Raw genomic sequence first — 25,728 nt, 5'->3', positions numbered from 1 at the left:
TTGCACACAATCTGGTTTCCTGTCAGGTTTCCTTTTCCTCCTGAAACAAAAGACAGGAATGCGTTCTGTACAAAATAGCACTGTGCTTTTAAAGGGGTCCGCACATCCTGACTGAATGACGCATCTTCTGCGGGACGGCCCGTGATGAATAAGTCGGCTGTTAGAATTCAAATATGAATTACTTTTCATGGTGAGAATAACAACATACGGTAGCATAATGAATTATGTATGCAGCATGTTCAGCTGTTGGCGTACCTCGCCATAAATCTACAACACCAAACCAGCCTGTGGTTCTGGACGGTTTAAGCGAGCCATGAAGCCACGGCCAATTTATAGCCTCAGGAAAATAGCACCTTTGTGAGTATTTTAGCCTCATTGTAAGAAGAAGCTTGTACTGTGACCATCGCCTAGCTCTCTGTTTCACAGAGATGAGGGAATTTCGCCTTTTGACAAGCCTGTCTGTACATATATACGGACATGAGTGTGGAATTAGATTTTCCTATTTTTACAACCCTCTGTAATCTTGGGAACGACTGACTGCCAATCATGAATTATATGGTGGAGCCTGATATGTCTGCGTGTAAGTAACGTGTAACAGTCATAATAGCAGCTCTGGTCTTATCTGGCACCATGAAGGCATTCCTTAGCCCTGCCATACTTATCATGGCACAGGCTGCTGCTGTGGGTCGCCCCGATACTGTCCACGGGACGCTGGTCAAATTGATGACGACTGTCACCAAAGTTCAAAAGCCTAAGAGGGATAAAGAATAGCTAAGACAGTGTCCCATGATCCCCTTTGCCATTTCGTTTGAATCTGTAAAACCAGCAGTATGAGTTGTGAAATGCCCTCAGTTTGGTGTTTGGATGCTGCATGCTTTGTTTTTATAAAGAGATGCCAAGGAGGAATCATTCACCTAAACTCGCTCTCGAAATCCACAATGATTCACATCTTTCAATGCCTTGTGTTTGTGTATCTTCATTTTTGTCATGCATTTATTGAGGATAACGTTTAGTGTACGTTAAGGGTCTGACAGATGTTTATAACTGCAGGAAATCTTCAGAAAGGTGAATGGAGACGATCACACGCACGTGTAGACTCTCTCTCTCCGGAGGGCCTTGTCTGCCGCGTTTGTTTTCTTTAATAAAACGACATCACCCCAGCTGAGCGCCTGCGATGAGAGCAGATGTAGAAGTGACCCTGGACAGATCTGTCTGCCTCTGTTCTGTCTCACACATGAGTCATGAACAAGACTCACAAATCTTCTACTTATTGAGAGTCACATCTTCAAATTCTTCTCTAAAACTAAAGTGGACAGTGTCACGTTAACGGTTGTTTTTTTTGTGACAGTTTACTGTAATTATTATTATGACGATGAGTATTATATTCTCAATAATAAATAAAACTGTTGAATTCAACATAAAATCAGAACACAGTAACTTCGCGTCCGAAACAACTTTCCTTTCTGCTGACATCAGAGTTTTAGCTCCTCCCCTTCATTTTTCTATGCAATTCAATGAAACAAATTCTTCCCACATGTGTTTTCCTTATTGAATATCCCATTTCATGGGGAAATATTTCAAATTAAGTAAAACAAGTTGCATTCCTTGTTGACTTCAAGCTATTATTCCTGTATGCGTAGCGGCGGTGTGGCTATGTGTTAGCAATCAATTGCACTGCTTCATTTGCACCCAGCATCTGTGATTATGCCCTTCAGCAAGAAACAATTAACAATTTGTTCAGCTTAATTCTGGTTAAACATGATGAACTGAAAGCCATTTATCATTTGCTGTGTGCTTTAATGAGAAACAGTGATACAGTGTTGGGCCGGTTGTCTCCTCCAGGAGGCGCTGTCAGTGGTGAGTGAAGACCAGTCTCTGTTTGAGCCTCCGTACGCTGCTGCTGCTCCCTTACCCAAGACAGACATGACTGCGTCCGGCACACAGGACTACGGTCAGCCTCACAAGATCAACCCCATCGCCCCTCAGCAGGAGTGGATCAGCCAGCCCGGCCGGGTGCACGTCAAGCGAGAGTATGACCACATCAATGGATCCAGGTATGGCAGAAAACCCCATTATTTTGTGTCCGTGAGTTGTTCTGTCTGAAATAAACATTAGTAAGCAACAGCTGTTCTGACTCTGCCTTTTCTCTCTAGCAGAGAGTCCCCGGTGGACTGCAGTGTGGGCAAATGCAATAAAATGGTGGGCGGGACCGACGCATCTCAAATGAGCTATACTGGCTACATGGATGAGAAGTGTGCTCCGCCCCCAAACATGACAACCAATGAGAGGAGAGTCATCGTCCCAGCAGGTATTCACACTTCGTCTCGTCGTCGATGCTGCATTTATAGAGCCACACATTTAACTTGAAAATGCGATGTAGAAACTTTGACGCAAATTGATGTGATTTAAATATGAAATTAGCAGAAAGGCTGAAATTATCATTTTAAAACATATTCCAAATAACCTGTTTTATTTACAACCCATCTCCACCCCAAAAACAAAAATGTGTCAGTATTTAGTCACCCTCAAATTGTTCAAACACAGTATGAATTTCAGCTGCTGGACACGAAAGAAGATATTTTGCAGAATGATGATGACAGCCATTGACTTCCACAATATTTGTTTATATATATATATATATATATATATATATATATATATATATATATATATATATATACAATATTTTTTTTATTTATATATATTTTTTTGAAATTGCAATTGATTTTCAAAAAAATCTTAATGATTATTTGAACTTAACGAAAGTTGCTGGAGAATATTGAAACTAATAATAATGCATGACCATTGTGTGTTTGGAACAGCCATTATTTTTGCATTTCCATTTGCAGCCACTAATAAAGCAGGAATGATTACTTTGTTTCTCTGAAAATACTGAATGTTTCTGTAAATTACAATTAAAGATCTGCTCACTTCTTCACTCCTCACATTGAAGTGGTGATATAAACCAATGATATCTGATCCTTTATTTCCATTTCAGACCCTTCTCTCTGGTCTCCAGAGCATGTGCGGCAATGGTTAGACTGGGCCATTAAAGAGTATGGTCTTCAGGAGATCGACACAGCCATGTTCCACAACATAGACGGAAAAGAACTGTGCAAGATGAGCAAAGAGGACTTCCTGAGACTAACCAACGGCTATAACGCGGATGTCCTGCTCTCACATCTCAATTACCTCAGGGAAAGTAAGTCCACCACCTCTTTGTGTTCCTTTGAGATCGGCTAATTTGGCTCTTTTTGACTTTTGCTGCCATTCTCTTCAAATGTGTAACATGCTGCTTTTCCATACCTCGGTTTATGATGTCAGAATATATTGTAACCCTAATGGGCATATATTTTAATCACACTCTCAGAATAGAAATAATGCAAAAGCTGTGAAAAAAAAAAAAAAGCTGTCACTGAATGGAAGCCAATTATATGCACCATTCAGGGACTAATATGTACACTTTAATGTACAAACATGTACATCGTGGGGAATACAATGCAATTGTTTGACGTAAATAAGGTATAAAGTTGTTTCTTTTGAAAGTGTACCGCTCCAGTGACAGCTTTTGTACCTTTGTATGAGAGCATACCCTTTCAAATGGTAATAATATATATGTTTAAGGTATTAATAAGCACCCTTTAGGTATAAAAGTGTACTTTTGAAAGGACAGCTTGTGTACCCAAGACATACATAAATAATTTAACAACTAATCTCTCATGACAGAATGCATTAATGACTTAATTGCAATTTCATCAAAAATCACGGCGAAGACATTCTAGAGCAGTGTTTATATTTTGTTTATGACTATTTATGAGGTGCCAAGCAACTGACCAATAAATCGTTCCCAAACTATTTAGAAAAGCTTGTAATAATGGTACCACAACAGTAAAATGTTTGGAAGTAATTGCAACTGTTTAATGCATGACTATCCATGCAAGAAATAGAGCCTAGTTTATTCCACATGGCTGCTGTCATTGTTTTTAGCCACGCCGTGGCCCAGTCACTCAAACCACACTGAGATCAAGTTTACTGCAATATTTTATAACATGCTTTTTAATAGTTTGCACATTACGTTCACGTTTTATTCCATTCGAAGGCTTTAGTAGGGAGTTCTCCTGTCTCGCTCCACCTGCTTGACTTGACTTTTACTGGATGCATTTGGTTTGGCAGACTTGCAGTGATTATGAATTTCAGCAACCGTCCCGTGCAGAGCATCTCCCCCTGAGCGCTCAGAGAGATGAAGCCCAGGTGCATGGCCTCGGGAGACGGCCAGCGAGGCCCCTGCCTACACACGGCACGGGAAAGTTTATCCCTAATTTACAACAGAGGCATCTTGCCCCATTTCTCTTCCAAAGGATTTTATATGTTATTTCCCTGCATGTTTTGACTAGAATCCCACAGCTTTGGGCGAAAACTAAGTCCACTCATCCACTTCAGTGCCATCTATAAGCGAACTGTGGGGAGGACACGCCACATCTGTGCGTGAATTGTTTGGACGAGAATCGCGTCGGTAAACAGAGCTACGCATTCTCCGAAGGGTTGCATTTAGATGCAATTTGTTGGGATGGTGAGAGCAGCTGGGCCATCTAAACATTATGACAGCAGGGCTGAGCGGTTAAACGGTCCTCCTTAAAAACTAGTGATGGATTCTGCTGTGAGGTAATGGGAACTTTATTCCGTGGGTGTCAACGGTTTTGTGCTGGTGGCCAGGCTGTGGGCCTGCATACAGACTCGGAGTATAACAGAGAGCCTTTGTGAGTCGCAGGGCAGAGCCCGGCCTGTCTGCGTGCTGTCAGGTGTTTTTTTTTTTTTTGGTTTTGGAGTTTTCATTAGGGACGATTGCTTCAGGACTGAGCCAGAGCTTACGCGCCGGGGCATTGTGGATCTGCCTTCCGCTCTTTCTTTGATTTAGCCTGTGTGTTTTGGAAACAGAAGAAATGGTTCGTAATCCTTCGCTCCACCATTTGTATTGCCTTGGAACACGTCCCGAGTCAAAATCAAATATTAATAAGAGCAGTGGTCCATCTACCAGAGGCTCCTCACTCTCAGTCAGAAGACATTTGTGTTCCTTTGTGTTCCTCATATTATACTTTTTATTCCTTTCTGGAACACAAAAGGAGATATCTTCAAAAATGTCTCTCTGTTTTTCCATAAAATTAATGACAATGGTCCAAAACAAAGTTCCAAAGCAACCCACTGAAACCCATTGATTTTCAATTTTCAATTTTCAATTAAATTAAATTATTAAATTAAATTAAATTAAATTAAATTAAATTAAATTAAATTAAATTAAATTAAATTAAATTAAATTAAATTAACAAATCTGGGAAATTTGCATTGCAAAAAATCTATGAAAAAATGTGGAAGCAGCAATTAAAAGTTTCACACTCTTCAAAATAAAAGTCATTCATTGCCATGTCGATAATAATAATAATAAAAAAATAATAATAAAAAATATTCTTCTTAATAATAAAAATAATAATAACACACTAGTTCATAATAATAATAATAATAATAATAATAATAATAATAATAAAGGAAATGATGATTTATTATTATAATTATATATTTTTATAAAAAAATAATAATAATTATGCTGACAACCACCCCAAGAACACAAATGGAAAAGAGATCAAATTAAAGATGTTACAAAAAACAAATGTATATATGTATATATATTAAATAAATAAATAAATAAAATGTGAGCTATCTAAATTTCAAGCTAGATTTTTATTTTCTTTTTCACCATAAATTATAAGATGAATTGTTCTTTTTCACTTCCATAAAGCTGTGAATTTCAATGTATTTGCTGTAAAATGACATGAAATTACCTGATATGACACAAAAACAAGAGCACACACACACACACACACACACACACACACACATCCATCGGCTCGCTGTTTTCCAGTCTGACAGTCGGCAGCGTAATCATTTCATACACATCTGTGTACATGCTGTGGTGTTTACATAGAGTCTGATTAACATTCCTCCGTGTCGTTGCTTATACACAGCGGAGCAGGGCAGGGTCGAGTCCCGCCTCTGGCCAAACTGTAAGCAAACGCTGAATCATACAGTACACAAACACACACACACACACACGCGCATCAGAACGAGCCGAAGATGCACAGCTGGTGAATAGGATCTGCTGCTGGAGCTCGATGGTGCTGGACGAGGTTTTGCTTTGACTTTGCTGTTGGTCAGATATTCAGATTTTATTAGTGATTGCCGCCCACTCGCCAATGTGCTTTTAATTTGGCTGCAATTAGAAAATTTGTTGGAATTTCATTGCAGGAGGGGAGCAGACCTGAACTGCTGCCTTTATCTCAACACACACACACTGTACAGACTGGAAAGGTGTGTGTGTGTGTGTGTTAGAAAGGTTCTAGGAGTAAGATTGGATATGCACAGAAATAAGCCACTGTATGTGTATATATAATCACACATATATACAGATAGTAATGGGATGGCATCTTGAATCACTTGCAGCTCTTCTGTGATGAACATGTTTTCAGTTTATGAATTCAATTAAATTTATTTTTGGGGCTTAAAATAAAAAAAAGCATAACTGTCTGGTGTCTCATAACTGTCTCATTATCTCATTATAAGGCTGAAATTCAGGAAATAAAAATAGCGTTTTTTAATTATTCTGTTTTTAATGGCATTGAAACCTCATGATATTCACAATAGGCTCGAGCTCAATTTAGAGTTGAGTTAAGAATGTTTTTTAAACTCTACTTTAATTCCTAAATTTGGTGCCAAGCAACCCAAGGATGTAGACACATGAAGTTAAAAATCAAAGACATTAATTTTGACTTGAAAACAATACATACAATACATACGAAAACAATAACAATACATATAGTGCAATACTGTGTAGAACTATAAATAAATAGTACATTTATAATAATAACTAAAAATAGTTGGGAAAATAAAATAAAAACAAACTATCTGAATTAAGAATTCTTATTGACTTAAATTAGAATTGAGGTAGCCAACACAAATGTCATGTTGCTTGTTTGAAAGTGTTAAAAGTTTACAAACTGAACAAACATGACAGAACAAAAGAAATATAGAATAAAAAAATACATATATTTAAAATAATGGTGAAAAAACTACATAAAGAACTGAATTAAGAATGCTTTTGAATACAATTCCTAAATTTAATTCATATTTGAATTGAGGTAGCAGTTTCAATTTGAATGTAAAGAACTGCATTTCAATTCATAGGACTGTATTATTTTACTAGAAAAGCAAAATTTTACTGTTTAAAAGTTAGAATGAAAGAAAGAAAGAAAGAAAGAAAGAAAGAAAGAAAGAAAGAAAGAAAGATTAAAATTGAAAGAAATTTGAAAATAAATGGAAAAATAGATTTAGAATTTAGATTAAAAATGAGTTAAATTTCAGGTTAAAGTTTTTGACTGGCATATTGTGGTTTGATTTTACAGAATTGAATGATAGAACAATAGATAATAATTTTAATTAATGCATTTAATGAAGTTTTAAAAAAGATTATTCGTTCACATTTCGCAAGAAATTATTATATCTGCTTCAAAATTTCATGCTAACTTTTTTCAGTGTAAACAGATTAAAATTCAAAAGCTTCAGGGGAACAACATGGATCACAAAAACATTAGCACCGGTAAAACTCTTTACTCTTAATAAGGATGCACAGAACTTTCCTTCACTTCAGCCCTGTTGTGTTTCTCTGTACAAGTTTCTCCCTCTCTTCCACGTGGATGTGTGGGGGTTATTCTTGTTTGGGAACAGCAGTCATGGATTGCTGTGAGGGGATCGCACCCCACAACAAAGACTGCCCTGTTCTGTGGCGCCAAAGGCATCACTTTGGGGGGTTTAGGGGCCTGGAGGTTAAAATATGTGTTCAATGCTCTCTCCACCTCCATAAAACACACTTAAACACACCCACACCTTTATTAAAACACCCTGCTATCTTCTCTGAGCTGATCAAAGAACAAAGAAATGCCGAATGTTATTCCTTCTGATTCCTCATTCTCACTGCTATAACCATCAGCCCTCCATCCACAGGAAGACTCAGGTTTCTCCAGTGCAATTTTCCTCTTGTTTTCTTTTGCTCTGATTTATGAGTTAAAGCAGCTCAAATTAAGAGAGTGCTCACTGGAAACACTCTGGGACTGCACATGAATGCCTCTCTCTGTCCGAAGTGTAGATTGTGTTTGGATTGTAACGACAAAACTGAGCAGCTTGTGTGAAAAGAAATGAATGGTGAGAATCAGAGATAAATGGTTATTACTAGAAGAAGTTTCTTGTTATTGAATATGCACTGTTCACTTGTTGCTGTGTAATTAATATGTAATTACACGGTTATAAACTAAATATAAAATCCCATTGATCGTAATTAAAAAAAAAAGATCTAATCTGAAATGAAATGGCCAAAAATGTGTTTCAAACGCTAAAGTTATGTTATTTATGCAAAAGCATAGACTACATAGAATACAATGAAAGTTTGTTATCTATTAACAACAGCAATAATACACATTATATGTTATTTTATGTAGTGCATTAATGTTATTTACATTTCATACTAATGCATTGATATAAAATATAAAAAATAATTAAATATTTAACAATGAAAAGTTAATATTATATAATACATGTTATATATTGTGATTATACATACATATATATATATAACATTTTAATGAGTGAAACTGTATAACGCTTAACTGTAAGTCTTAAGTGTATTTATTTTTGTTCTGTTGACTGATTTTCAACTTAATTTTCAAGAAAAGAATATAAATTAGTTTATATTGTTATAATGCATATTATTGCATTTTACGTTTATATAAATCTAAATTTGAAGTATTGTCAGATATATATATTGAATGTAAGTTTTTTTTTTACCACACTAAATTTATTACTATCTTTATTATTCTAATATCTATATTTTTTCTTTAATTGTGTTGCAGGCAGCTCATCAATATCATACAACACACCATCTCATACCGACCAGTCTCCTCGCTTGGCTGCCAAAGACGGTACGACAAACCAATTGTCCTCAAAATAATTTTCCTTTATATTCTTGCTCCAACAATATTTTCATTTGTTCTGCAAATACAATTGCATTAGTACAATTTCACTCGAAATCCTTATGGTCCCATATGTGGATTACTAATTCTGAGGCACAAAAGGCACATTAGATGAACAATGCACGTGGATATGACATGAGGAAGTGAGTCTGATCATTTCATCAGAATAATGGCGTTAGGCAGCGTTTGGTTGGCCCCGGTCCCTTCTCTCCATCATGTGTATCAGAGCAGGGCTCGGGGCCGAGGCGAAGCGCCCAGCAGGTGCTCTCTTTGTGTGCCGCAAATAAAAAGCATCAACCATTCAGTCTCCACCTGAGCACGGACAGCAAAGGCTCTCAGAGCACAGAGACAATTAACAAGACAAAAGCCACGAGCGGGAAAGAGAGAGACAGAGAAAGAGCAGAGAGACAGGTGTCGCTGGGAACAATACAGCACAACTCGACTGAGATGTTAATGGAAGACACGTGTGCCTTAATAACAGTCATTTAGAGGCGTTATTGAACATGCAGACCATATTTACAGCACTGAAAAGGTGTTTAGCATCATAAGCACAGTACAACTGACAGAAAACAGATACTGCAACATACCTAGCATCAAATACTAAAACATATGACAGACAATTTCTAAAGAATTCATTGCAAAAAAAAAACAAACTAAAAGGTGATATAGTTCTAATTTTGGATAAGCTACTGTGTCGAATGGATATGAAACACGACACCGAAGGATTAATATTAATCTAAAAAAGCTACTTCATTTTATAATCGTGTCCCCCAATGTTTTTAGATGACTTACGCGCCATTTATTTTCAGACTTACATGAACACAGAGATGATAGACAACGATTGCTGAGACTCATTTACGTAATTTACTTGTGTACTTTCCAATGATAACACAAGATTCCCATCCAAATGAAATCAGGCTCTCAAGCTCATCAAGGAAATCGGTTTGCATAAACCATTGAAGTAAACGTTTGACAGTCTCTCTGGAGAACAGACCACTTTGGGCTTTCCGTCTTCAGAAAGCAGAGGGCTGTAATAACACTGATAGTCCTGAGAGCAGAGCTGTCCTGATAAAAGCCAGAAGACAGACCACCTGTTCTCTACACATATTAGGGTCATTAGTACAGTGAGCCTGAAGATAAGATAATGCTGAGAAGGCCGTGAGACCTTTGACCCTCTTCTCACAGCTGTCAATCATAGTAGAGCACTAAGTGCATTACTCTGATGGGCTGCGGTTTATGAGAACACGTCTTGAACATCCTTTGTTTAATACTTAAATATCTCTGAATTAGAAAGTAAGTGATCCAATAACCTTCCCTTGAGCTGTGCTTTTAATGCAAAGCATAAAAATGGTAAAGTCGTCAGAAAAGTGGTCATTTCACAGGTCTCGGTTTATCAGCTGAAGATTAAACGTTTGATAGCAAGATTTATGGGCTGGATTTATTTTCACTTGCCCTTTGATCTCAGGCCATTTTTTTTCTAAGCCAATTTCTCACGGGTAGTCAAAGATTAATACTGATTAATACTCCACTTAATGCAGTAAATACCATATTACACTAATCTTAACTATTGATCTTATGTTTAGTGTCCTAAATTGCTTAGTTTTAAACTCACTGAGTATTTTAGGCATCACAAATACACTGCTGATGCAAAGCCTGTTGCAAAGCGAGTCGAGCATGACTATGTTGCCTTTTAAGATACATTATTTTGATTATACTGCCTTCTAAGGTAAAGTATTTTGGCCACGTGTTAATACATTTCTATAATTGTATTGTAATATAATTGTGCAACTATGTGCACTCAAATTACACATAAAAAAAATCTAATTTCTTTTTTCTTTTTTTTCTTTTTTACCAGGCTTATATATGTGATCAAAAACACAGTAAAAACCGTATTACTGTTAAATATTTTTACAATTTAAATATATATTTTCCATAAGAATATATCGATAACGGACTTACGGTATAAATAGCTTCCTAATTCACTCAATTATGAGATTTCTGTTTCATTTAGGATGCTGACTTAGAAGGCAGCTGTCTGTAAGCCGTAGAGAGCAGGGCATATCACCAGATTTTAGAACAGAGCCGACAAGACGCACTGAGTTTTCTATTCGTTTCTTCCAAGCAGAAAATTTAAGAGTGCTCTCTTTATAAACAGTCTCTTGGACAAAAAAAACAAAAAAAAACAAAAGTAAAATCATATATAAAGGTTATTTCTTTTCATTTTGATGATTTTAACTCACAGCTAAGGAAAATCCCCAAATCAGTATCTCTGAAAATTTTAATAAAACTTAAGACCAATACAAAGAAAGGATTTTTAGAAATCTTGGCCAACTGAAAAGTATAAAAATGAAAAGTATGAGCATGAACAGCACTCAATACTTAGTTGGGGCTCCTTTTGTCTGAATTACTGCATCAATGCGGCGTGGCATGGAGTCGATCAGTCTGTGGCACTGCTCAGGTGTTATGAGAGCCCAGGTTGCTCTATAGTGGCCTTCAGCTATTCTGCATTCTTGGGTCTGGCATATCACATGTTCCTCTTCATAATACGCCATAGATTTTCTGTGGGGTTAAGGTCAGGTGAGTTTGCTGGCCAATTAAGAACAGAGATACCATGGTCCTTAAACCAGGTACTGGTAGCTTTGGCACTGTATGCAGGTGCCAAGTCCTGTTGGAAAATGAAATCTGCATCTCCATAAAGTTGGTCAGCAGCAGGAAGCATGAAGTGCTCTAAAACGTCCTGGTATACGGCTGTGTTGACCTTTGACCTCAGAAAACACAGTGGATCAACACCAGCAGATGACATGGCACCCCAAGCCATCACTGACTAGAAACTTTACACTGGAGCTCAAGCAATGTGGATTGTGTGCCTCTCCTCTCTTCCTCCGGACTCTGGGACCCTGATTTCCAAAGGAAATGCAAAATGTACTTTCATCAGAGAAATTTACCTTCATTTGGACCACTCAACAGTAGTCCAGTCCTTTTTGTCTTTAGAAGCTTCTCATGTTGTCTGTTGTTCAACAGTGTCTTGACACAAGGAATGTGAAGCTGAAACCCATGTCTTGCACACGTCTGTGTGTAGTGATTCTTGAAGCACTGACTCCAGCAGCAGTCCACTCTTTGTGAATCTCCCCCACATTTTTGAATGGGTATTGTTTCACAATCCTCTCCAGGGTACGGTTATCCCTATTGCTTCTACACTTTTTTCCACCACATCTTTTCCTTCCCTTCACCTCTCTATTAATGTTCTTGGACACAGAGCTCTGTGAACAGCCAGCCTCTTTTGCAATGACCTTCTGCTTCTTGCCCTCCTTGTGCAAGGTGTCAATGGTTGACTTTTGGACAACTGTCAAGTCAGCAGTCTTCCCCATGATTGTGTAGCCTACAGAACTAGACTGAGAGACCATTTAAAGGCCTTTGCAGGTGTTTTGAGTTAATTAGCTGATTAGTGTGTGGCACCAGGTGTCTTCAATATTGAACCTTTTCACAATATTCTAATTCTCTGAGATACTGAATTTGCGATTTTCCTTAGTTGTCAATTATAATCATCAATATTGAAAGAAATAAACATTTGAAAATATATCAGTTTGTGTGTAATAAATGGATATAATATACAAGTTTCACTTTTTGAATGAAATTTGTGAAATCATCTTTTTGATGATATTCTAATTATATGACCAGCACCTGTAGACTTTGGTTAGGTTCAAAATGGCCACATACATTGGACTTTTCCAGCACTGTCTAAAAACTGAGATAGTCTAGACGGATGGCTGTGCGCGAGTCTTGTTTTGACTAGAGAGCAGCCGTCTGGTCTCTTGAGGAGACACCACACCTTACTCATGACAGAGAACAGCGCACTGTCCTAAAGCACACATTCTATCCATATCCCAGATGCACGTCTGTCTCTTGTTTCGCAGTTGAGCTCTGATGTGATTGAATTAGGGACACGGCCATCAGACAGTAGCATTGGCCACCGCCGCGGTTTTCTTTGTGAATTCCGATGATGTGTATGGTCTGCTCTCCATCTCTCTCTGTTCTCCTCATCGCGTCCTGACCCCTCTTCTTCTCTCCTGGCCGCTGTGTGTTTTTTCATGGTGGAGGGGGATGAAAAAACGAGGGAAAAAAAGTCCAGTAAAACAAAGAGAGGTTGTGTGAGAGACTCGGCAGGCAGGAAACGTAACTCTCTCAGGACTCTCTCTCTCTCTTTCGTTTTCTCTTCTCTCCGGCCCGGCTCCAGATCAGATCTGACAGACACTAAAGAGAGCGAAGGATGGAAGATCATTACAGAAAAAGAGTGAACATTTGAGGACAAGGAATGATAGAATAATGTTAAATGGAAAGCAATGTCTCCCAGATATCACCTGAATTCGGGGCCTAGATGTGTAGCGCCTGGTGCTCTGATAAATTACTATTACAGATGTACAGAATCAGTATTTATAGTGAAAACAAATGCACAGTTTCTTCATCTAAAGTGCCTTCAGGGCAAATGAAATCAAACTTCTTTTTAATTGTATGTATTTATTATTATGTTGTTAAGACCCATATGCTGTTATCTCCCATGTGACACAAACGAGGGGATTTTGAGTAATCTTTAAATCTTGAGTGGTGACACAGAATAGATGTCAGTGAAATTAAACATCACTCATTCTTGTGTGTCCTGTGACCAAGTGTCAATGACATCTATCTATTATTTTTATAGCTTGATTTGGTCTTTACATTGTTTTTTTTTTTATTGTTTTATTATTATTATAATTATTATTCCTTTAATCTAGATAAAGTTACAATTCATCAGAACATATCATAGATAAAAGACCAATTTTTACCCTAGTTTATTTTTAACGATGGTTCATAAACTGTTGTGTGTGAAAATTTCTGAATTATCTTTTTTATACATACTATTTTATGTATTTTCTAATTTATTTATAATTTTAATTTATGCATAGATTTATTTATTTTGTATTATTATTATTTTTACTCTTCAAGCTTGTATTATGTGGACATTTCCATATTAATTTAGTTTATGTTTTACTTCATTATATGTGTGTGTGTGTGTGTGTGTGTGTGTGTGTGTGTGTGTGTGTGTGTGTGTGTGTGTGTGTGTGTGTGTGTGTGTGTGTGTGTGTGTGTGTGTGTGAATCCTGTATTTAAAGAGTTAAGCTCTTCTCAGTCAGGTTGGGCTGTGGATGTAATGATGAACAGGAGCAGTGAAAGTCGTGCTCTTTCTCACTCTCTGCGTTTCAAGATTAGCATCTTCTTTTCTCTTGGATTCTGCTTTTGCTGAGAAATGCAGGCTGCAGATCTTGTTTCGATTCTGAAACGTGGGCCATGTAGGTTTATCAGCACTTTCCAAACCAAACATTGTCTTTGTCTCCAGAGGTTAATGTCTTGTAGTTCCACCCAAAGCTTGGATGAGATCTCCAGTGCAGTGACCAGAAGAGGGCGGCGTTATGTCACCATTGCAAACACTTTGGCTCTGTTCAGCTGGAGCTGTGAACTAAAGCTTTAACTCTACGGACTGTCATACCACAAAGGCTACTTTCAAAGACATGATGTCAGTATACTAGCATCGGGCCAGCATTTTTTGGCCGTCTCTTTTTTAGTTTTTTTTTGATCCGATGTTCTCTCATATGGTCGTACACAGAGCCCCTGTAAGGCCTAGAGGAAGCACTCACTCCGTAACCAAGGCCAAACGTACATCTAGAGCATATAGAGACTTGATTAGTGCCAGTCATTGCTTAATTTCCGTTCGGGAAAGAGGGATCACTGCAGTGCCACAAGGCATGATGGGAATGTTTTAAGAGTAGCCTGTGTTTGAGAATGAAGGAGACTCTGGCCATTTTCCTGGATACCGATACAGATGCCTTTCCAGAGTAGGAATAAAAACACCCTTACAGGAAGAACACGGGCTTCTCAGATTAACCTTTTAGAAGATAACAGGATATTCATTCATTCATTCTAAATCAACAACCCTCTGATAGGATTACACAAAATATAAAAAGAATAATCAATAATAACTAAAATATTCAAAACTATTATTAAAATAAAGTAACAAAAAAAGAGTACAAATAATAATAATCATTATAATAATAATAATGGAACTTGTTAATAAAATAGATTAAATAGTAACTCATTTCCAGTGTTATATAGTTATCTTATCATTGATATAGTTTTTGGTCATATTTTGAATGATGTTTTATTAATATGTTTTCTGTAATTATTTTCTTGTATTATATTTTTGTTTTTAACTTTTAACTTTCTTTAATTACTATTTTTAATCTGCCGATATAGCTTTTACGTTTTAAATTTTAGTTTTGATGATAATAACCACAACAGTATTGCATTAAATTAAGTATTTTTATTAAGCTTAGTTTAATTTAAGTTTATTTTTATTCAAAATATTTGCAAATATTATTATATTTTTTTTTAAATTATAATTATTATTTTTTCTTTTTTTTAGTTTAGTTTAGTTACCACAAAGGCCAGAAGATTGATTTCTTATTTGTTATTTGTCGGTTCAAAAAACAAACAAATAAATAAATAAATGAGAACCCTTCCCAGTCTGTTATGTTCCTTGTTTCTGTGAGATCGCTAAAAACAGACTCAATCAGATCATCATAATAATCTTACATCCAAACAGATATTCCGTATGAATACGTGACTCTGTCAGATCAAACCTAACAGCTCCAGCACATCTTTGTCTCAGACACACAGACAGTTTGAGAGAGTTTCTTAAAAAAAAAACTGAATATGAACCAAAAACGCTCCATCAGCAAGGACTTCAAGTGTGATATAAACTGCTATAACCCATCCAAATCAAATTTCTCAGGAACATTAATACATTTTCCAAAGGCATACTGAGCTTTTGGAATAAACAATAGCAGGTTATGAAAATCCCTCATATTCTTTTCTCTCCTTTCCAGATGCGTCTTATGATGCTGTACGGAGGACAGGCTGGTCAAACAACATGCACAGCGGCAAAGGTGAGTGTCAAACACCCATCTGGAGTCTTGATTAAGTGGTCAGACAGTGTTTGATTCTAAGGCTTTAATCTGGAGTGATACTGAACACCAGCTGATGGCCGGTCTTTAGTTTAGGGACACTGAAGAGGCCCATTAAGTGCTTAGCAGTTTGGTCAGATATTGCCCATGTTTTCTTTGGATGAAGACTTGTGCGTCTGCTCGCCCAGACGAATGTGCTTAACTTTTTTTTCTCTCTCTCCTTCTTTCTGTCGTGCTCTTTCTTTCCATTTCTCAGGCTCTCCTACAGTGGTGTCTCAGAATGTGTCCAAGAACACTGAACAGGCTCGGCCTCAGCCCGGTGAGCAGCGCTCTGCCACGAGCACACGCATGCGTTCAAAAACATTTCATATTTATGCATTTGGCAAGTGCATTTGCACTTTATTCATTTTCTGGGAGTTGAACTTTTTATGGGTTTGCAATAGTAATATTTTTCACCAGTTCTCCATCTACTGGAGAGCAAGACTTTTAAATTGTGACATTTGTCCAGTTCAAAGATTAATTTATCTTTCCTTTCAGATCCTTACCAAATATTAGGACCCACTAGCAGTCGACTTGCCAACCCAGGTAACAACATGAAGGCTTACTGTTTCTGAGCTACAATGCATTTTAGGAAAACCTTTTATTATTATTATTATTATTATTATTATTATTATTATTATTATTTAGAGACGTATATTAAAATATTAATATTTAATGAATAAAGAAGAGTAAAGAATTGGTTGATTCTATATTATTTCTGTTCCCTTTCAAGGGAACTTCAACTGTGTCCTCTTTCGGTTTCTATGGGGAAGCTAGAGGAGGCAGTGTCTCATTTTACTACTCAGGAAACCACAGCTACATACCTAACCAGAGATGTTCCCTTTCAAGGGAACCTCAAACAGTCTCCTCTAGCTTCCCCATAGTTGCCCCTAGAGGACACTGTGTCTCACTCCCTACTCAGGGAACCACAGATACATACCTAACCAGTGATGTTCCCTTTCAAGGGAACTTCGAACAGTGTCCTCTAGCTTCCCCATAGTGGCCCTTAGATGACACAGTGTCTCGCTCCCTACTCAGGGAACCAAGGTTAAATAGGTAACCTGAGACTTTTCTAATATTCTGTAATATTTGCTTTATATTTAAATAATTAAAAAATAAAACACTGAAACATTAGCAAACCATTGAAAACACTTATTTTAAATGTGTATTGGCATTGATCATTTACAAAAATTTGTATTCATATATAGTTTTAAAATAGTTATTAATTTTAAATCACTGCAATATAAATAATAATCTACAGTGTAAAAATGTTGTGATTTATTTTGAAGCAATTTTAACTCAAAAACAAGCTTAAAATAAAACCTAATATATATTTATCTGAAATAAAAGAAAATAAATATTAATACATTTTTGTTTCAGCTAGTTGACAAGGCATCTCATTTACTTTTAGTTTAACTTGAAAGTACCAAAATAACTAAAACCAAAATAAGAAATGAAAAAACTAATACAAATGAAAAAAGAACAATAAAATCACAAAGACGAATATAATGAAAAATACTTAAAAAAACTAATATTAATAAAAACTTGAATAATATATAAATTATCCTATAATAACACTACTGTATAGAACGTGCTAGAATTTCACAAATAATTACCAAGAAACAGCAAGTTAAATTTAGAATTAAATGTGAATTTTTAAAGTAAAACCTAAATATTGTATCATTAAAGATACCCATATAAAGTATAAAACTTTATATACCCATATAAAACTGGCAACAATAGTTTTTTTTTTTTTTTTTTTTTTACATTGTACTGATATTTATTTGTTCAAAATGTAAAAAAAATCTCTAATTACATTATATTTATTCATTCGACAGATGATTTTATCCAAAGTGACTTGCATTATATTCAAAGTATGCATTTTATCAGTTATTTTTGCCTAGGAATCGAGCCCATGACCTTGGCATTGCCAGTACCATGCTTACTGTTTGAGCTGCATGAAGGCTGGTGGGTCACTAGTAAAACTCTGTCTGTGTGTTTGTCCAGGTTCAGGTCAGATCCAGCTGTGGCAGTTCCTGCTCGAGCTCCTCTCCGACAGTGCCAACGCCGGTTGCATCACCTGGGAAGGGACCAACGGAGAGTTCAAGATGACGGACCCTGACGAAGTCGCGCGTCGCTGGGGCGAGCGCAAGAGCAAGCCCAACATGAACTACGACAAACTGAGCCGCGCCCTGCGCTACTACTACGACAAAAACATCATGACCAAAGTGCACGGCAAGCGTTACGCCTACAAGTTTGACTTCCACGGCATCGCTCAAGCCCTGCAGCCCCATCCCACCGAGACCACCATGTACAAATACCCAACCGAACTGCCCTATGTGCCAAGCTACCACGCTCACCAGCAGAAGGTCAACTTCGTTTCTCCCCATCCTTCCTCCATGCCCGTCACATCCTCCAATTTCTTCGGGCACACCACCCCGTACTGGAGCTCTCCGACAGGAGGGATTTATCCCAATCCCAGCATGCCACGTCACCCCAATTCACACGTGCCTCCCCACCTTGGCAGTTACTACTAAAACCTTCACCTTTCACCCCGCTGCCCATACGCCAAAACTTGAACTGCACTCGAAGCAAAGACAAAAAAGCAAGCTGGACCTGGAGGGATTGTGGCCGGAAAGTTAGCAGAAAGAAGCGACGTTGAAAGAAACTGGAAAAGGAAGAGAAAGTAGAGCAAAACGGACCAAAAAATGGTTGATCCTATTTAAAAATGGAGTACTACTTATTGAAGGACATTGGGTTGTTGTGTGTTTTGGAGAGCGTGTGCATGTTTCTTGTGCCTTTCTACATCCGAAAGCTGCACCGATGGGCCAGAGTCCCTTCTAGCCAATAAAGACCACCTCGATTATGTAGAAGTCGGCAAACGACCGAGAAAAGAATCACTGTAAACTCACCCTGTGTGTTTAATGCAATTGTGAACCCAGTGTTTATGTTTTTGGACCAACTCCCCGCTTCCCTTCGGATTTTATCAAAACCTGACTCAGTAACACGAGTTTATCTTCTCAAGACGTGACTGAAACTCTCTTTTCTAAAGCAAATCTGGCAACTGGAAAAAATGTTGGCATTCAAGCGCCGTTTCTCCTCCTCGCTGGAGGACGTGGCGTCTGATTGTTTATTAGGAGCTTCTCAGGCTAGCTGGCTCAAGCTAAACTCTCTCCCTCATCTTTAGCACTCCTCTATGCTGATGGCGTTGATGTGAATGGATTGATGCCTGCTTTACGTTTCTGACGCATGGTGTCCCGTTTCATTGGCCATTGAAAATCCACTCGATTTCATCTCAAAACAGCCAAAGAGTTGAGTTCACGTGAGATTTGCGTCTTGGATGGACTGAATGATTGCGGGCATCACGCGAAGTACCTCTTTGAAAGAAAAAGACAGTTGAAACAGCAGCACGGGACGTTGAAACCAGAGATTCGCGAACGCTGTGCGTTTGTCAGACCTATTTGCTAGTATTTTTTTTCTTTTTTGTTTGATCAAAGGTCAACTAGGCATTAAAAGCATCTTACTGTATAAGTTATGCAGAGCTATTTTCATATGTGACAGTGTTAAGAATCATACGTTAATACGAGTTGACCTCGGTCAAAATGCAAACTTTTTTATCAGTTACTGAAAGTAGTTTGAACTACGTAGGTGTTTTGTATCTGTACATATAGGCAATAAGTTTATGAATGTTTTCTTGTATTTTTCAGAAAATGCTTTTTCTAAAGCTCTTGGCGCATAGCCATGACAATGAGAAGGTTATTTTGATACGTAGCTGATATTTTCATTCCATAAAAGCAAATGCCTTATCAAACGTGCTTAGAGACAATCTGTTCTACATAATTAATGTTTTCAAAGTGCCATAACAATACATTAAAGCCAAATCTTGTTACTGTGCCTAAAAACAAAACAAAAAAAAACAAATGTATTTTGTGTAAGCTGATTGAAAATTCCCAGCTTTTCATCTCTTTAAGGGATCAGTCTCAGATATGAAGGAATTGTGCTATTTTATATATGCAAGTATTTGGATATTAAATTTATTACTATATAAATATATATGAAATATTGCAATTAATCTTTTTTTTTTGTTAATTTTGTTGTTTTCGCAATTTAATATGTATTACCTTTTGTAAAAGGGTCTATTGTATAGGTAAAATGTGACAAAATAAATGTTTTTACATTAAAAAATCTCTCCATATAACTTGTTTACTGTGTGTCATTTGGACAGTGCATAATTTGAAATGATATTTGTTAAAAAAAGGGTGGTGTTCTAAACCACTAAACGAAACATGTATCGGCTTACACCGAGTTCATATGATCACATACACATAATGTAATCTTGATATCAGCTGTTAAATATTAAGTCACTTTTGTACACAGAGGAATAGGAAAATCTGTGCCTGGCATTAACATAACTGTTTATGAATCAGTCTTATGGTCTAGACTACATGATATTTCATCTAATCCAGTCCTGGTTTATCATAAACAATCAATCAAAGGCACATCTGAAGATCACGATGACATTAAATCTGATGAGTATTCATTTGTTTGGATTTTGATCTACTGTTTTGGTAAGGAAAAGAGTGGATCATAAAAATATCTCACTGGAAATTCTGAGATGAATAACATAAATAATAATAATAAATCAGTGATGTAATGTTAGGGCTAAATGATTGCAAACACATGGATAGTCTAAGGTGTATGAATTCTAAGTGTTTGGCAGTGGGAGCACTTCAGGGCATTATCTCCATCCCACGTCTAATATACTTTAAAGCCTCTTTATTATTTGGTGTGTCATGTAGTGAGTCAGCGGGCCACAGCCTCAGACAGCAGCGCTCGATCGCACACCACCCTGCCTTACGCACAACTCTCCACGCTTACACTTTACGAGAATTACAAATTTCCAAGTAGTCAGCACTGCTGAGGGCAAAAACACTGACACTGACTGCTTTGTTTGACTGTGTATGATGAGACCTTACTGCAGGATTCACAATGAGGCCCTGACGACTCAAGGAAAACTAATATATATATATATATATATATATATATATATATATATATATATATATATATATATATATATATATATATATACCATTATTATCTTATAATGCAGTTTTTGACTGTTTTGGGTCACTGGCAGACTGCAAACCACAAGGGTCAAAGGTCATGGTTTGCTGCAACTCCAGTGGATATGATTTTGGGATCTATAGAGGAATATCTACTGTGCGTGCGTGTGTGTGTGTGTGTGTGTGTGTGTGTGTGTGTATTGACAAACTATTGGTGTGTGTAAAAATTCTATATTTAAGATGTATCCATTCCTATATAAAATTATTCTTATATGTACATAATGGATGTTTCATGAATATATATTTTTTTACACACCAACAGTTGTCAAGCTGACAGTTTGTCATCTATTGCTTTGTCTTGTGCGCCCTCATGTGGTAATATTTAACTGAATACAAAAAAAAATCCTGGTTGATTTTTACAAAGCCTTTTTCACTCCACACCCAATTCACAAATTCCAATTATTTTATTAAAAAAATTATATTTACAAAATTATATATACAAAATGCAAATGACATTTACACCATATTAACAATATCTACTAATTTACAAAGAAATACACAATCCCAGAGTGATTCAGAACGTAAAGGCACCTGCTGGTTCACTGCAATCTGAAATCAGTTCATCTTAGACTTTTATACATAGACCCATTAATAAAACCCAATCTCATATGAATGACCTTTCAGTTCATGCTCTCACTCCCATTGACCCTGTTACAGAAGACCTCAAGGACAATTAACACTCTTATATTTCTGAGTTTTGAACACTAGGTGCTCTTTAAAACAGTAACTACATTCCAGAAAATAAAAAGGGCCACTCCACTTCATTTCTCAAATGGTAGATAGAATCATTTCTAGAGATAAAACACTTGTCTTGCTTCTTGTGCTCACTGTGAGAGACAAAACGTGACCTTGCGATGTCGCTCAGTACATGTCAGTCCAAAAGCTTTACATTTTGGTGACGTTGGGCTTTTCAATGTCAATCACCTCAAAGCCCTTGTTGTCAATGCCGCTGATGGAGTGGTGATGGTGTCCCGCCTCGTTGTGGTAGCAGTAGGCACAGTGAGCGGTCGGTACAGGCACCTCCTTGGCGAAGTTGGAGAAGTCCACGCGGTACTTTCCCTCTTTGCTGCGGGAGATGATCGGGAGGAAGTCGTAGCCCCACATGATCTCCTGAGGGATGTAGGAGGTCCTGACCTGGCAGGAGGAGCTGGTGGATTCGGCCGTGCCGTCGAGGAACACCACGAGCTCAAACTCCTGCTGATGCAGAGTGTCCACCGCCATTTCAAAGAAAGGGCTGGTTTTGTCGATGACGTGGAAAAGGGTAAAAGGACACACAAAAAACAGGCTGTCCTTGCCGGAGTCCACCATGAAGTCAATGCTGACCTGGTCCAAGATGATGGTCTCACCTTCGGGGGTGATTGTGGTCCTCAGGAGCTTGCCGTAAATCTGACTACCGATCATCAAGGTCTTGCGCAGGTTAGCCACTCGGATCTGAAGGCAAAGGGTGCCCTTTTTGGGGCAGATAACTGCCTTGTCGGTGAAGGTTATGGTCTTGGCTCTCTTCTTGGGAAGAGCGATTTTAGCCATAACCACGCCGCACCAGAAGCAGTGGATTATGGTGCCGATAAGACTCTGAATTACGATCAGAGCCACAGCTCCGGGACAGACGTCAGTGACATAAATGTTCCCGTATCCGATGGTGGTTTGGGTCTCCAGCGACAAGAGAAAGGCGTAAGTCAGTGTGTCGACGTTCCCGGCACAAGCCGTGTGATTTTCAGGGGGATTCTGCCACTCCAAGTCACCGTGGTCTCTGGCGATCCAGTACCAGAGGAGGCCGAAGATGAACCAGCTGAGGGTGAAGGATGCCGTGAAATGCAAGATGACAAACCGCCATCGGGTCTCGACGAAGGTGGTCCATATGTCCAGGACGTAAGCCAAGCGGTTTCGGTGCATCACGTTGCCGAACTCGATGTTGCAGCTGCCATCTTTATTCACCAGGCGACACTTGCGAACTCGCCGGTCTGTTATGTACTCCTTCACCAGCTCTCTCAAGGAACGAGTCATTTTGAAGGTCTGTCTGGGAAGAGAGTGATGCGATATTTGTTAGACCCAATCCAAAGCCCAATGCAAAACAAAACAGCACACCGGAAACTGTCGGCTACAGCCACAGAGAACATATTGTCCAACAGACTGAAGTATTTAGGGATAAACACTGCCAATTGTTATGCATGAGACAAGATAGCCAAATCTGTCCACATACCGTACGTGCATAAGCACCTGAGTTGATTACACATTTTGCACACAGTAAACAATTCTTTAGAATCTGGGCCTTTTCAAATAACATTGCCGGTAACTTCGAGAAACATATTAGAGTTGCAATGTTATTAGTTGCTGAGGCTCTTTATTGTTACATCACAGACAGCAGATTGAACAAATCCAGTGTATTTTTTCTCTCTATGACATTATGAGAGTTCATTTGAAAGTAGTTATAGCAGTGCTTAGTGCAACAATTCAACTCTTAGATCCATGCAGAATGGCATCAAAGTTTCAGATATATTATAAAGTGTTTTGCATTCATAATATAGTATTGTGAATCGATAATATGAGGTTGTAATTATATTTTGAAGCATGTTCTACTGCCTCTAGTGTTCATTTCAGTAGGAAATTGCAGTGAAATATATGTATAGGTTTTAAATTAGCCTGCGATGAATTTGAAGCCATGTGATTTAAGTTGCTCGACGAGCTTAAAATATAACAATACATTTTTTTTTTTTTTTATGAGTTATGCATAGCAAGTGCAAATCAGTTTAATCAATAAGCCCTAACGTGTCCGTTTCGTCTTGCACCTGACTGTGTTTGACAGACCTGTGGATTCTCTCCAGGCTTTGATTCACAATCACGCTACTCTACTTGTCACATTCTGAATGTTTCATTGGACTTAATTACAGCAGTAAACAAAAGCGTTGATAAATGCAAGCATCGCAAGGCACAGCATGTTCAGGGCAGTTAGCTGCAGGTAATCTCTGCGTATCTGTCCTTTATGAGCGGCTGAGTGCTGCTCGGTTCGCTCCAGATCCATTTGTTCCATCTCTGGAGTGTGCTTAATGTTTAATGTAGAGTCTATTAGAATACACATCAGCTCTGTTCAACTCAGCTCAATTACAGCACAGAATAGTGACTGTTCAGCCCAGCCAGAGGAACCCGCAGTTCCCATCCACCACCAATCATCTGCTGTGCAGATTTATGAATTTAATGTTCCCAAAATACCATGAAGGATATCGGTGCTGATGAGCGAGCCAGACTGCACATCAGACGAGCAGAGATTTACACTGAAGATGTAAGAAAGCATCACAGATGTAGAGCTGTTCAGCTTACCTGCTACAGAAGTCGAGGTGCCAAAACTTCACTCCCTCTCCGGTTCACTCGCTTGTGTGGTTTTGTCCTCTCTTTCCCGTCTTTTAAATGAGAGCTAAAGCAGGAAATTGGAAATCAACTTGTGTGTGTTACTCATTAATAAGTTGTGTCCCTCCTCAAGTCTTTCACACTCTGCTGCTCTCTCTTTCTCTCTCTCCCAGCCAGGTGTTTCTGACAACTCATGCCCGACTCTTCCCTTTTGTAGGCTTCCCTCCTACTCAACACAGTCATCCCGTGTTTACCCCTTGTTTATGTATACACAGAAATGCTTTACGCAAGGGGAGCGTGCAGGCTGCATTTACTCAAGACGGAAGTACTTATCAACATACGCACACACACACACACTCCCGCACGACACGCTGTAACCGCTGAACTGTTAAAGGTACCCCCACAAAATCACTTAGCACTTATTGCTTTGCAATAAATATACGTCAGCAGCGATGGTCATGTCATATTAAACTATGCATGATAAATCAGTCTTCTGTAAATGTTTTGGGTCACCGGCAGACTGCAAACCACAAAGGTCAAAGGTCACGCTTTGCTGCGACTCGAGTGGTTTTGATTTTGGGATCTATAGAGGAATATCTACTGTGCGTATTTGCAGTTTTGTATGTTTTTTTTAGACAATAAAAACTATTGCAAACTAATCAGTTTACAAAGTTCAGTTGCACTTTGCTTTATTTTAAAGTCCAATTTTCACAATTAACTAACTATTTTGCCACAATAAACTACTAATTTAATGCTTATTATTATTAGTTGTTAAGTTTAGTTAGGATTTGGGGATCTGAAATACAGTCATGGATAATAAGATATTAATATCTGCTTTATAAGTGAAAATGAACAGACAATATGCATGCTAGTTAAAAATAAAAATTGGTTTTTATAATGAAGTGTTACCCAGGGACTAATATTTAGACACAATCCCATAGCAAGACATTGATTGTTAGTAAATGACGAGGAATGTACTGTTCAGTGTCAATCCAAACACGCATTACTGTTTGTGTGCTAGAAACATGCTTTAAATGTTGATGAGATCATGTTAGTATTGTGCATAGGTCTGATCTATAAGTCTAGAACAAACTGAAACCATTGCATTCACGATCAGTCAGAATTGAAGTGCATATCAGATGTTAGCTGTGAAGG

The 25,728-nt window shown here is 37.9% G+C and overlaps 2 protein-coding genes across 9 annotated transcripts in view; one reads left to right on the top strand and one right to left on the bottom strand.

Moving 5' to 3' along the window:
- Positions 1 to 20,303, top strand: part of LOC127977521 (Friend leukemia integration 1 transcription factor) — a 28,930-nt gene extending 8,627 nt beyond the window's left edge. For 4 of the 7 annotated variants that reach the window (XM_052582416.1, XM_052582414.1, XM_052582421.1 and 1 more), the window contains 8 exons: positions 1,843 to 2,054; positions 2,154 to 2,308; positions 2,999 to 3,202; positions 8,952 to 9,020; positions 15,989 to 16,048; positions 16,323 to 16,385; positions 16,604 to 16,651; positions 18,113 to 20,303. In XM_052582416.1, coding sequence (XP_052438376.1) covers positions 1,843 to 2,054; positions 2,154 to 2,308; positions 2,999 to 3,202; positions 8,952 to 9,020; positions 15,989 to 16,048; positions 16,323 to 16,385; positions 16,604 to 16,651; positions 18,113 to 18,642 — 1,341 coding nt within the window. In that variant the 3' untranslated portion in view covers positions 18,643 to 20,303. The remainder of the gene's footprint in view (positions 1 to 1,842; positions 2,055 to 2,153; positions 2,309 to 2,998; positions 3,203 to 8,951; positions 9,021 to 15,988; positions 16,049 to 16,322; positions 16,386 to 16,603; positions 16,652 to 18,112) is intronic. The other 3 variants (XM_052582417.1, XM_052582415.1, XM_052582419.1) reach the window with 1 other exon arrangement.
- A 1,321-nt stretch (positions 20,304 to 21,624) lies between these two features.
- On the bottom strand, positions 21,625 to 24,923 carry LOC127977524 (ATP-sensitive inward rectifier potassium channel 1-like). Of its 2 annotated transcripts, none has more exons than XM_052582424.1 (2): positions 24,547 to 24,923; positions 21,625 to 23,244 (listed from the first exon to the last, which is right to left on the bottom strand). In XM_052582424.1, exon 2 carries the CDS (start codon positions 23,233 to 23,235, stop codon positions 22,117 to 22,119), a length of 1,119 nt encoding a protein of 372 aa, XP_052438384.1. In that variant the 5' UTR covers positions 23,236 to 23,244; positions 24,547 to 24,923; the 3' UTR covers positions 21,625 to 22,116. The 2 variants fall into 2 exon arrangements, with proteins under 2 accessions (XP_052438384.1, XP_052438383.1); XM_052582423.1 differs by having other exon boundaries at positions 21,625 to 23,248; positions 24,547 to 24,922.
- Between the last annotated feature and the right edge of the window lie 805 nt (positions 24,924 to 25,728).

This window comes from Carassius gibelio, chromosome B18 (genome assembly GCF_023724105.1).
Source record: "Carassius gibelio isolate Cgi1373 ecotype wild population from Czech Republic chromosome B18, carGib1.2-hapl.c, whole genome shotgun sequence".
Lineage (NCBI taxonomy): Eukaryota > Metazoa > Chordata > Actinopteri > Cypriniformes > Cyprinidae > Carassius > Carassius gibelio.
Note: the sequence above shows the minus strand (reverse complement) of the source record. Positions and strands in the feature narration are given on the sequence as shown.

Coding starts and splice junctions, on each gene's coding strand:
- LOC127977524 (XM_052582424.1), bottom strand. CDS start 23,235: ATGACTCGTTCCTTGAGAGAGCTGGTGAAGGAGTACATAACAGACCGG.